We start from the raw sequence: 11,790 nt of genomic DNA, 5'->3' as shown, positions 1-11,790 counted from the left end.
TAAAAGGTCTAAGCCTTGTTAATTTCAACTAACATACCATGACTTAGTCCATACTTCGTACTAACTCGTAGGAACAAAATATTAAAGCACTATTTAAGTATGTTCCACTATATAATTTACCAAAGATAGCACTTTAAACTTAAATCGTTTGTTTGCCGACTTAACCGTGAAGAGTGGATTTAATTTCAATTTGATTTTCAAGCTTCCCAAAAATACTAGCTGATATTATTATTCTCCAAGATTTAAAATTACATACCCAACTACGTAACTTGCCCTCAAATCTTTATTTCCACACTATACTCCGGTTATAATTGGTCGTTGTTCATAGAAATTATTTTCATGCCAACAATTAACACAACTCATTCTATTCTTTTTGTTAGGAGTTTTCATCACCACCTCTTTACGCTAAGTAAACGAACTCACAATATTATGAGATCTATCTCTCAGGCCATAATCTCAGTGCTTAGCGAGCTTGTAACACCAGAGGTGTTACAAACACCAATTTGTATAAAATAGTAGGCTGTTATATTGAATCATCTACTAATTTTAGTCAGTTTTGTCAAATATTATATTGAATCGTCTCGAACCAATTTCGGTCAATTTTGTCAAACTTTTAAGATATGAATAAGGTTTTAATTATAGGGTTCATCTTTTAACCTGGAACTCACGTGTATATATAGCCACACCAATTTGCATATAAGTAATCTTAAACAAATTTTAGTCAATTTCATTAAAACTTTAATGAGTATAAACGTGACAATTTAATTCTAAAGTTCAGTTTTAGGCATGAAGTCAACATGTAGGCATAGTACTTTTGCTATTATTTGGATCCTACTGGATTGATTTGGACTTCAAAGCAAATTGGATTGAACATTAATCATTTGGAATTGGATTTAGATTGGATGTTGTTTATTTTGTTAGATTTTAATTAGACTTCTCCATTGGATTTGGATTCTAATCCATTTCCACCTCTATATATCCTTGTTGCCTTGTTGCTGTAAATATATTCCTCGCTATTAATATTAGTACAATGCCCCCAGCCCCCACAAACTTCTTGCCAGTTGCTTTTAATGGAAAATTCAAGCCCCGTTCGCGTGCCCCTAAATCCGGCTTGATCCGCTTCTTTTTTCATCCGGAACAGCGTTTTCGTCTTACAAATTCCTCCAGATTCCTCCAAGCAAACGGGACCTCAGTGTATATCAATCCTCCGGCAGCGACATAAGTCACAACCTGACAATGGAAAATTCTGTGTATATCAAACCTGCGGCAGCGACATAAGTCATAACCTGACAAAAAACCTTCAGAAGACTAAATTAAAGCAAACCAATAGAACGCAATAATCTGCAGAGGTCAATTAGCAAATCGAGGTCAAGTAGCAAATCAACGATCAAATGCACCACAAGTAAAGAAGGGATGAGCAAAGGCTATATGAAGTGTCATGTGCGGATGTGCCAATATCAACTTTCTTTGTTAACAACAGGACGGACGGAAGCACAAGTAAATAAAGGAGGAATGAGCAAAGGCTATATGAAGTGCCATGTGCTAATATCAACTTTCTTTGTTAACAACACGACGGATGGAAGAATAGATCAATCCACAGGACACAAATCAAGTGTGTTGAGTATTCTTTGGTACATTACAATACTTTACTCACTGTATCTTGTTACAAGATAGAACACCCCAAAAAACAAACCCCCAAAAAAAAGTAGAGAACAAAAACAGCCTCACTATACGAAGTTATGAAACACGGTGAGTTTTACATCATTTGTGCAGTCAGCAGTACCACAAAGCATGAGAGTATTGGACAAGTCAAAACAAGAATCAGAAACTATGCATGCATGTACTAATCAGTCTTGGTATCCTCAGCTCAGTCGAGTTTAGCTGGTTTTGATTCGACCCCCTCCTTTTCGTTGTTCAATAGAGTAGGGCATGTAAGTTCCGAGTATCTTGTCCCACATCACAAAGAAGGGTTGTGAAAAGTTGTACTTGTTACCATAGAGCTGATGGTGAATGTCATGATAAGCACTGTTATTGCTGAACAGCGCCTGGAGGATGTTACCAGGAAGCCACAGCCCACAATGATCATCCACAGTTTTGATGGTTGCAAAGGAGAAAAAGAATATGGATGTCCGTGGAGTCATACCAGAAACAAGGAATGAGAGTGCACCACCAATGGTGTCCAAAATAAGGCCCTCAAGAGGGTGGTTGTATAGAGCTCCAAAGGAATAAGGGACTACAAGAGTGTGGTGCTTGGAATGGATGTGTTTATACAGGAACTTGTTAATGTGCATGTATCTGTGCATGAAGTACTGCCATGTGTCCATAACAACCATTGCAGTTATAAACTGCAACACTATTACAAGAGCAGGAGGTTGCTTCTGTCCAATACCACTCTCATCACCAATAACCTGTTTGTGAAGGAAAATGTCAGCATGTTAACAAACCTATCTACATAGATGATGTGTATCGAACAATTCACTGATGAACCATTTTTTAGGAACCCAAAAGAAACATTATGATGTCAAGCTGGTTCCAAAATCAAGACTGATCATAGAACTAGATATCCCCTAGATCAGTGAATTCTCATGAACCTATATTGATTTATATTCAAATTCTTAGTTTTATTCCAATCAGAATCAACATGGTTAACCCAGCAACCACCCGCTATACTACTGACACAAGGATTTTAATCCACTTCACTAGCTACATGTGTATTGAATGTTATGTTCAGCTTTCAAATCCTCAAAGCATGTAAGTAAGACATGTTTGCTAAGAATCACCGAAAGTCTTCAATAACCAAAACTGATGACTTTCTTTAAAAACATGATCTGGTTTGCTTCACTTTGCTTTATGCTTCATTGGTTAGGATAGATGCTCAGGAACAAAGTCTAGAAGGAAATACGAAGGCTGTTGAGCTATATGCAGTAATGGGATGCAAATACAATCCAGGAGGCTTGTAAACCAATTTGTGCTTCAGACTTATAAGGTGTGTTGTCTCGATCGATCATTTCCTGTGCAATTAAAAACATCAAGTTTGCTTCGTTGCACAGAATGATAACGCCCAAAGGAAGCACCTATTAAGCACGGGGCTCATCTAAAACCAACTAAAACGATCCTGGAATTCCGTGGTACAGACAAAGGAACAGATGGCGCCGAGGAGGAGAAGATTACCGCAAAGAGGGTGAGCGCGACGGCGACCTGGAAGACCTGCTGGAGGAGAACGCCCCTCACGACGGCAGCCTTGGAGACGACGTTCTTCGTGGCGGCCTCCTCCCTGGTGTGCAGCCGGTATCCGTCGAGCCGCCCCACCCCGTCCAGCGCGACGTAGAGCCCCGAGTAGAGCCAGTACACGGCGATCGGCACGAACGTGCCCAGCAGCTCGTCCGACACCGCCCCGATCCCCATCGTCCCCCCTCCACCGCCTCCGGCGCCGCTGTGGCTCCCGGCGGTCGGGTTAGGAGGCGAAATTACGGCGGCACGAGCGCGAGGGATGGATTACCGGGCTGGCCAACCCGGATCTCTCCGACGGCGGGAGAGGCGGAGGGAGGAGGAGGAACCGGAGTTGGATTTCCCTGGTGAGGTTGGCGGCCACGGCGGGGAAGGGAGGGTGTATATAGCGGTGGCGTGGCGCGGCGCGGAGGTCGCCGTCGGTCAGAACGAGGTTGGGGGCGGGTGTTGGTTCCAACGCGAAGGAGGGTTCGGTCGCTTCCCGACGAACCCGGCCGGGCGATGCTGGGCTGCTGGCCACCGCACAGGCGGCGGCCCCTCTGTGGTGAGGACACCACCAGGTAGCGTAGATTGGCCGGCCTAACCTCCTGGCCGTCTGATTAGACGCAACGGACGGCTCACATCCAGACAAAGTCTGATGGTACCTACCATCACCGGATTTTTCACGGTCGTATCATTATCAAGTACAGTACTATACTACCAAAATTTTAATAAAATAAAAAAATACTACTACTAGATATTTTTTTTCCAGAAGAAGACTCGTTTGACATTTCGTCTGGCTTAACAAAGCCTTCCAGAATCGCAACGGCAACAACCACATCTGGAGGTTCCTGCTTGATGCCTCGACCAACGTCGGATTTTTTTTTAGCACCCCATCTTGAGCGGCCCGGAGCTGCCGGCCTGCCGCTGCAGTTTATGCTGATGCTATTCGTGGACGGTCTCCGGGTGCGGGTGGCCTACTGGTCTGGCATCACGCAACGCAAGCACCAACGTGCAACGTTTGCTTATGGCAAAGGGGAAAACTACTGCACTAGCCAGTGAGATAATGTGGTTAAAGACGACCAGTTCGGAACCGATTGAGACAACTGGACCAACAAATGCAACAGTCTATCCGCAAAACTTCAAGCAAAAACTGACCTATGGACTTGGCCATTTTTTATGTTTTGCTTGTAAAACATCCTATCTGCAGGACAAGCTTCCGAAGTACACATCGACCGACCTTTTTTTCCTAAGCCAAGCAGCCACCATGGCTAACAAAACAGATCATGATGAGAAAGCGACCGAACGATCTTATGATCCACTTGCTGCCATAAGTAATTGCATCCAGATAAAAAGGACGAGGTACAGGACTTCTGGCAAGGCAACCAACGCAAAAAAATCATTTCTGCAAGAGCTCTGCTGCAAATCGTCACAAAGACATTCATCCCTTTGCATTTTTGTTTAAACAACTTGGGTCAAACGAGGCCCACATTTCATTTCATACATTTATCTTGCAAAAGAAACCAAAGGCGATGGATAAACTGTAAAGCTACTACCATCAGGTTCTATCCTGGCTTCCAACTGTGTACAAGAAGCCATTGCCTACATTAACAGGTAAAATGGCTGGGGCCAATTTGAGTGCTTGCATCTGGGTGATCATCAATATCCGGGTGGGCCAGCAAAGGAATATCGGGTGGACACAGGCAAACTTGGGCCATTGACCCTTGTCAAAACTGGCCGCTGAATGCCTTCACCATAAACACTAGTCGGGTGCTCATAAGTTGTCTGGTAGGATGCTCCCGGATTGAAGTCCATTGCGCGTGTAGAGAGTTTGTAGGAACGGTACAGCTCATCCACGCGTTCAGACCGTGCAGCAAGCTCTCCTGACAGTGCTGGGTGATCTCTTACCAGAAGTGGATCCCTAACAGTTGCCTCAGCTGCAGTTCTGGAAACAACAGTGAAGTTCAAGAATTTGAATATTTTCATAAAAGATAATAGAAATACAACTTTGTGAGGAAAAATGGACTCTCCATAAAAACATTGAATTCAAACAAAAATATCACCTACAAGCTAGCAACAAAACTTACAAAGTAAACCAAGTATAACAGAAACTAAAATGGCTATGCGATGCCCACTGAAAAATAGACAGGTAAGGTAAGAACAGTATACAAAAAATAAAATCTAAAGCACTTAGTGCAACACCAAACTCTGCATGTGAAACCTTCTTTTCTTTTCTTATATTTCTGAAATACTGTCTCATGTTCCAAATCATAAGATGCTTTGACTTTTTTGGTACGTCAATTTTGCTATGCATCTAGATATACCATATGTCTAGATACATAGCAAAATCGATGTATAAAAAAGTCAAAGCGTCTTACAATTTGGAATGGAGGGAGTATATGACAACCAATACACAATGCTTTTAAGGTTTCATTCCTGATATTTTAATCTCTTGCATAGCAAATGACACTGAATCACTGATTATTAAATTATGTTGTATAATGGAACTTTGGATTGTTGCATAGTTGGTAGTTGCAGAATCACTACCTCTACAAGGATCATTTAATAGTGCAACAACAGTATTCCAGATTTACATACCGACTGAAACAAATTTCCAACATATTTTCAAACTGGAAGCTAAAATACAGACCATATTCAAAGCTTCCTTCCATGCACACTTCCATTAAGCATGTTAAGGATCAAGCTGAACTAACACACAGCCAACACCTCAATTGAATCGGCTGCCACGCTACAATTGTTTGGCAAGCTTTGGCCAAAGCATAGGGAAAATCTCTTTTGCCTATTTTGTTCATTCTTGCCACAAAACAGACTGACCAACGATAAAATACCCAACTCCTTTTTCTTCATCCCAAACATGTAACCATTACTTACAAATAAAAAAACATGTAACCATTGAATGAGCAATCAAAATACACATATGGTTTATATGTTAGCTAATTGCAAGCCATTAAGTGAGTGAGCTTGGCTTTCCTAATGACAAATCAAAAGGCAATGATTGAACATGGTTGTCGACATAGTTGAACTGCAAAAGAGAAAACAAGAAAGAAAAGACAATGTAATGGAATACTAGCAAAGAGGCAAGGCAAGTATTTCTATGGTTGGCATGAGAGTATAGTTCAAAAGATACATATAGCAAATAAAGGAAAGTAATCTCTAGACAAAATCTGTTTCACTCCTATTCCGATGAGAAACCCAAATATCTCAACTCCTCTAGGAGTCTAATTATTTTGTGGCTTCAAGCTCAAAAAGGAGCCTAACGTCCGCCAAGTAGATATAAATGAGTCAGGCATTTAAATAGAAGCCCTCAATAAGCTAGATCATTTCGGAAAAAGGATTAACATTCGCATAACCTGACCAAGCACCCAAATTAAGAAATCAGATTACAGTTAAAAGACTACCTTTCATGCATAATATCCATATGAGGCTGATGGTATGGAGACCTAGTAGCCACTTGGTGATAGTAATTAAGAGGAACATGTTGAGGCTCTTGCATGTGATAAGGATCTAGCACCACACCACGTCGAGGCTCGTCAAGAAGTGGAGGATGTAATGATCGTGTTATCTTGTACTGATCTTCAAGAGGATGTGCATGGACATTAATAGGTGCACCCCTTTCTTCAATATGTTGCAATCGTCTTCTTTCTTCATAATCACTCAGTTTTCGAATATCTTCAACGATACGTGATCGTCGCACTTCCTCGATATGTTGTGGAGCTGGCTGAGAAAGGCCAATAGGCTTGAACATTGCCAATAGTCTTTGAACCTACAAGATAGTGCCATGACTTAAAGCATGAAACAAAATTTTGTGCCTTTTATTTTGTATATACAACATTGCAATATAGAACATTCCCCATGACTCACTTGTTTAGAGTTGAGCTCTTGGCTGAACCTGCCTTTTGAGGTGTAGTTCTCCTTAATGGCATTCTTGAAACTACTCTCAGGAATAGGAAGACAATCCATGTCAACGCTAAATTTAACCTACATCAAGGACACAAGTTAGTTAGTTAAGCGATAACAATGTCACCATTCAAACATCATCCACTTTGGTTGGCCATCCATCTACAATTAAAAATCCATTTAATGGCTAGAAAAGCAAAGGTTGCATGATAATGTGGAGGCCAAACCAAGATAACAACAATCACCACCTTCCTATACTAGGTTAACACAAAGTGCCCTTAATTAACTCACCAAATCATCCTTCCGCCCTCATTAGTCTAGCAAAAAGTATTGTGCAAGGTAGTCATAGAAGCTGTAAAAGCGGATATCTGGATAAATTGAACAAGCAATAGAGATGGTAAAACCATAGGGATATTTTGGGTGATGAGGAATTAAATGATCATTAAAGCAAACATAATTTTGTGAATCAATTGATGTAAACATATTTATATGAGGTATGGCATATGTTTGGGGTTTAAATCTTGAGCATGGATTTAGGATATGGCATTTGCACTAGGCCAAGCAGCTAAAGAACCAACCTTGGCTCAACGTGAAGCACCGGGGAGGGGGGATGTTCCTTGTTAATGGCTTTCATAGGAGGGTGTACCGCTAGTTATCATCAAAACCATGAGGAAAAACAATCCCTGCTCTCTAGAATATCTAGACAATTTTAGTAGCATTCAAAAAAATATTTTCTAGGCAAGTCGGGCAGCATACATCTAATCTAAGGTGGTAAAAAACATTTTACGAAATTGTATTTTTGTTCCATGAATCTCACATTGTTGATTGTTAACAAATGTATATATTAGTTATAATATTTGAAGGGAACACATATAAATAGAGACATTCAAATGCTTGCTGATTAAGGGCAAGACATATAAATAGAGGCATTCAAATGCTTGCTGATTTCTCAGACCGGTTTCCACCCGAAGTGAGAAAAAAAAAACAGAGCCGGACAAATAAGAGTGTGCAAGGCACAGTATGATGAATGATATGTTGTTGTTGTTGTTGTTCCCTTTTTTGAGAGGATGGGGACACTGGCTAGTACAGTTTCTTAAGGATAACAACCCATATGTGTTCAGAACCTGAAAAACACAGTAGCAAACCTTCCTCCAATCCACTTTCATGGCAATGCAAGTATGATCATTAGTTCAGATAAGGGCACTTGATACGTCAGGAAAAAAAAAGTCTGCCAAAGGCTACACATGTATTAAAAACAAGACATTCCTAGTTTAAAGATGAAATTAAGTTATGCCCCTTGAATGCCGTGACCATGAACACTATAGCAGTGAGCCATTGAGCAAATAAACTGATAAACTATTTTGTCATATACCCCTATGGATGACAACAGTCATAAACCTACAACATGTGTCCTCACCACCTTGGTATTTCACTGTACTATTTCATTAACTTTGTAAAACTGACTGAGCTGAATTGCAGGACTAAGTTTACCATACAAGCAAAGCAAACAATAAGATACAAGAATTACCTGTGCAGGGAATTTCCCATCAAAGGCATGTCGCACAAGATCCAATCCTCCCCTTGTATCTGCCTTGTACACCCCATACATTAGCTTGAGGTCAAAATCATACAGGAACAGCTTCGCCCCTGGCCGGATCTTCTCCACCACATCCATCTTCCCCCTGGGCAGGCCAAACACGCCGTTCCGGTAGCACTCTGGCTTCGTCCTCGCACTGCACATGAATATGAATCCCGAACCACTTTCTTCCTCCTCCTTTTCCTTCCCCGTCGTCTTCCTTCTCTTCGCTTCCCTCTTCACACGCTCCTCTTCCCTCCCCTTCATCATCTCCTTCCTACTCGTCGTCCTCTCTTCTGCCTCCCCCTCCGTCTTGCTCTGGGCGACCCCGTCACTGGCCCCCTCTCCCTTCTTCTCTCTCCCCTTCATCGTCTCCTTCCTACTCAACTTCCTATTCTCCGTTTTTCTCTGCGCGACCCGGTCATCTGCAGTCTCTGCGGCGGCGGCGGCCGCCGGACTAGTCTTGACTGGTTTCGGGGCGGGTGTCTGCGCCGAAGCAGACGCCTCAGAGATGCCCGCGGTTTTGACCCCCTTCTTCTTGAACTTGTCGGGCTTGGTCAACCCAGGGGCGGCGGCCTTGGGCAGCGGCGCGGAGGAGGCGTCGCCCTTGCGCCTAAGCCTCTTCACCATGGCTGATCAGAACGAGGGAGAATCGAATCCCCACGATCAGTTGCGCTGAATTCGATATAAATCAAGCTAGATCCATGTGCTTCCTTTGTACAATCTATCGAATAGCAATCAACGGATTGTTTCTGAAAGCGTGGCCGAGAGGAATAAACCCTAGATGAGGATGGAAGGAGGACGAGGAAGAGCGCACGGACCTGCGAAGCGAGGGAGACGGCGCTAGTGGTGAGGACGGGTAGTTGCGTTACCGATTCCGGGTGACCCGAAACCTCTTCAGCTTTTCGTCCTCGACTCCTGTACGGGGTCTAAGGCCCGGTTGAGCTTTTGGCTTTGGCTTTTGGCCCCAAAAGTCAAAAGCCTAACCAAAGGGTTGCTTTTGGAGGGTATTTTTTCAGAAGCAGCTGCTTTTCTGTAGTTTATTTTTGAAAGCTGGGTTGATCCTGCTTTTGGCTTTTGGCTTTCTGCTTTTCGAAATTGGTGGAATAAAAAGCTCTTCCATAGTTGTTTCAAGAGAGATTAAGATAAAAGGTATATTTTATACTTGTTTAACCAAACAGCTTTCAGCTTTTCTACAGCTCACAGCCCACAGCAGCTTTTCCACAGCTCACAGCCCACAACAGCTTTTTTCCACAGCCACAGCTCAACCAAACAGGGCCTCAGACTATCTCCAACAATAAAGAATCTACGCACACTATTTATTTTCTCATTTAGGTTACGCACAGGAAAAAAAATCCAAACCAAATTTAAGCTTCTTCAACAACGTCCTCCTCAACCTCTGACTCTCCGCTACTCGCCGTATCGCCCTCCAACGGAGTCCTCCTCAACCTCTTCAACGGCCTCCACCGCCACCACCCCTCCCCCTCCTTTCCCCACGCGTGGGCTACTGCTACTGCCACCACCTTCTCCTCCCCACAAACGCCACCTACGCGCACAGGCACCCGATCCCGGTCGCGGTCCACCCCAAGCCTAACAGGCTCCACCTCGTCACCGGTCGCCCCTCCACCGCCAGCACCGGCCCCTACCCCACCCATGCTTCCCTTTCCTACCCCTCCTCCTTCCCGTGGAGCCAGATCTAGTTGCGCTGGCCGTCGCGCCAACAACCCTAACCGCGACGAGCTCCACCACCCTGTCACCGCCGCAGCCATCGGCCGTCTCTCCGGCGTCAGCGGCCACCCCTCCCTTGCCCGCCTCACCCTACTACTACTACTCCCTCCCCCGCGACCCCTTCTCCTCTGTTCCATGCGGGCGCCCTTCCCGCGAGCACCCTTCCGGATCTCTCTCCCACGCGCGGATGCCATCACGGACGCTGACGGGAGCCAGTCGGCTGTGGCGACGGACATGGCGACGGTGCTGCAGCGCGCCTCCCTCATCTCGCGCCTAGGAGCGGGTAAGGCACCCGGCCATGGTGGCCCTCCCCAGATCTGGGGCGGCGGTAGGGGCGCGACGTAGATCTGGGGCGGCGATGCGGAGCCCCCTCGATGCTGGCCGCGACGAGGCGGAGCTGCCGCGCGGCCATCGTGTTGAGCCGGCTCCGATTGTCCCCTTCGCTCGTGGTGGTGGGCCTGGTGAAGACTCAAAGAGATAGAGGGAGGACGCTTTTTGCCTTCCGCGTCTCCGCCGACCCAAAATGGGTGCTGTGTTTGCCTATTCGGTTGGAGCCCATTTTTCGCCGCTAAAATACTGTGCGCGACGTATTTTTAGGAATGGGTCACGTTATTGGAGACAGTCTAAGACCGTCTCCCACAACCGTGACCCAAAATATAAGACATATTTGTTATTTGGGTAGAGCTACAGACAAAAGGTTCCATACATATTTTTGTCTTCTCCAACAATTAGACCCAAAAGACAACTCTTTCTGTAAATGGGTCTTCAGGAGAGAGAATCCTCAGATTTGGGTTATGCCTCTCTTGACATATAAAATGGGTATTCCATATAGGTACTCTGTTATAGGCTATAGGTATTGTATTGGAGACCTATTTTAGATTTGGGTTCCGCAATGGTCTTCTGTTGGAGATAGTCTAACGCCCTGACGGTCTGTTGGGTCGGCCTCAATAGGATTATGATGGATCTATCGTGGATACTTTTTGGTTTAAAAAGTGTGGGCACATCAAATTTTTTCAAAAATGTTATACAATACACATATGTTTTAGCATAAAAACACATGGATTTTTTTATCTCTCTTCCTCTCTCTTTCTCACCGGTGACCACCAGCGTCGGCGCTGGTGACCGACGAGCTCGCCCCGGCGCTCGTGTGAAAGGTCCTTGTGTGGTTTTGGTAATTGAGTGACAACCTTAAGTGGACTAATTGTGTTTATGTGAGATACACATATGATTAGTCTACAGGTACATGTGTGTGAGCAACATATGTCGTGAAGGTGAAAATAGTTTGGAGATGTTGCAAAGCTCACACATGTGATGATGAAGGAGCTTATTGCACATGAGACATGACATTGAGTCATGTGATC

The 11,790-nt window shown here is 44.1% G+C and overlaps 1 protein-coding gene and 1 pseudogene across 2 annotated transcripts; both read right to left on the bottom strand.

Moving 5' to 3' along the window:
- Window positions 1-1,577: 1,577 nt before the first annotated feature.
- On the bottom strand, window positions 1,578-3,788 carry LOC136467727 (sphinganine C4-monooxygenase 1-like; annotated as a pseudogene).
- An 836-nt stretch (window positions 3,789-4,624) lies between these two features.
- On the bottom strand, window positions 4,625-9,635 carry LOC136467725 (uncharacterized). Of its 2 annotated transcripts, none has more exons than XM_066466496.1 (5): window positions 9,523-9,635; window positions 8,654-9,425; window positions 7,090-7,206; window positions 6,627-6,991; window positions 4,625-5,152 (listed from the first exon to the last, which is right to left on the bottom strand). In XM_066466496.1, the coding sequence occupies exons 2-5, from the start codon at window positions 9,329-9,331 to the stop codon at window positions 4,867-4,869; spliced, it is 1,446 nt and encodes a 481-aa protein (XP_066322593.1). In that variant the 5' UTR covers window positions 9,332-9,425; window positions 9,523-9,635; the 3' UTR covers window positions 4,625-4,866. The 2 variants fall into 2 exon arrangements, with proteins under 2 accessions (XP_066322593.1, XP_066322594.1); XM_066466497.1 differs by having other exon boundaries at window positions 8,654-9,333.
- Window positions 9,636-11,790: the final 2,155 nt, after the last annotated feature.

This window comes from Miscanthus floridulus, chromosome 7 (assembly GCF_019320115.1).
Source record: "Miscanthus floridulus cultivar M001 chromosome 7, ASM1932011v1, whole genome shotgun sequence".
NCBI classification, from domain to species: Eukaryota; Viridiplantae; Streptophyta; class Magnoliopsida; order Poales; family Poaceae; genus Miscanthus; species Miscanthus floridulus.
Note: the sequence above shows the minus strand (reverse complement) of the source record. Positions and strands in the feature narration are given on the sequence as shown.

What these genes read in the sequence shown, in the direction of transcription:
- LOC136467725 (XM_066466496.1), bottom strand. Translation starts at nt 9,331, where the DNA reads ATGGTGAAGAGGCTTAGGCGCAAGGGCGACGCCTCCTCCGCGCCGCTG. An exon ending in ATGGGAAATTCCCTGCACAG is followed by an intron (nt 7,207 to 8,653) that starts GTAATTCTTGTA and finishes TCCTTGATGTAG; the next exon opens with GTTAAATTTAGCGTTGACAT. An exon ending in AAGAGCTCAACTCTAAACAA is followed by an intron (nt 6,992 to 7,089) that starts GTGAGTCATGGG and finishes ACTATCTTGTAG; the next exon opens with GTTCAAAGACTATTGGCAAT.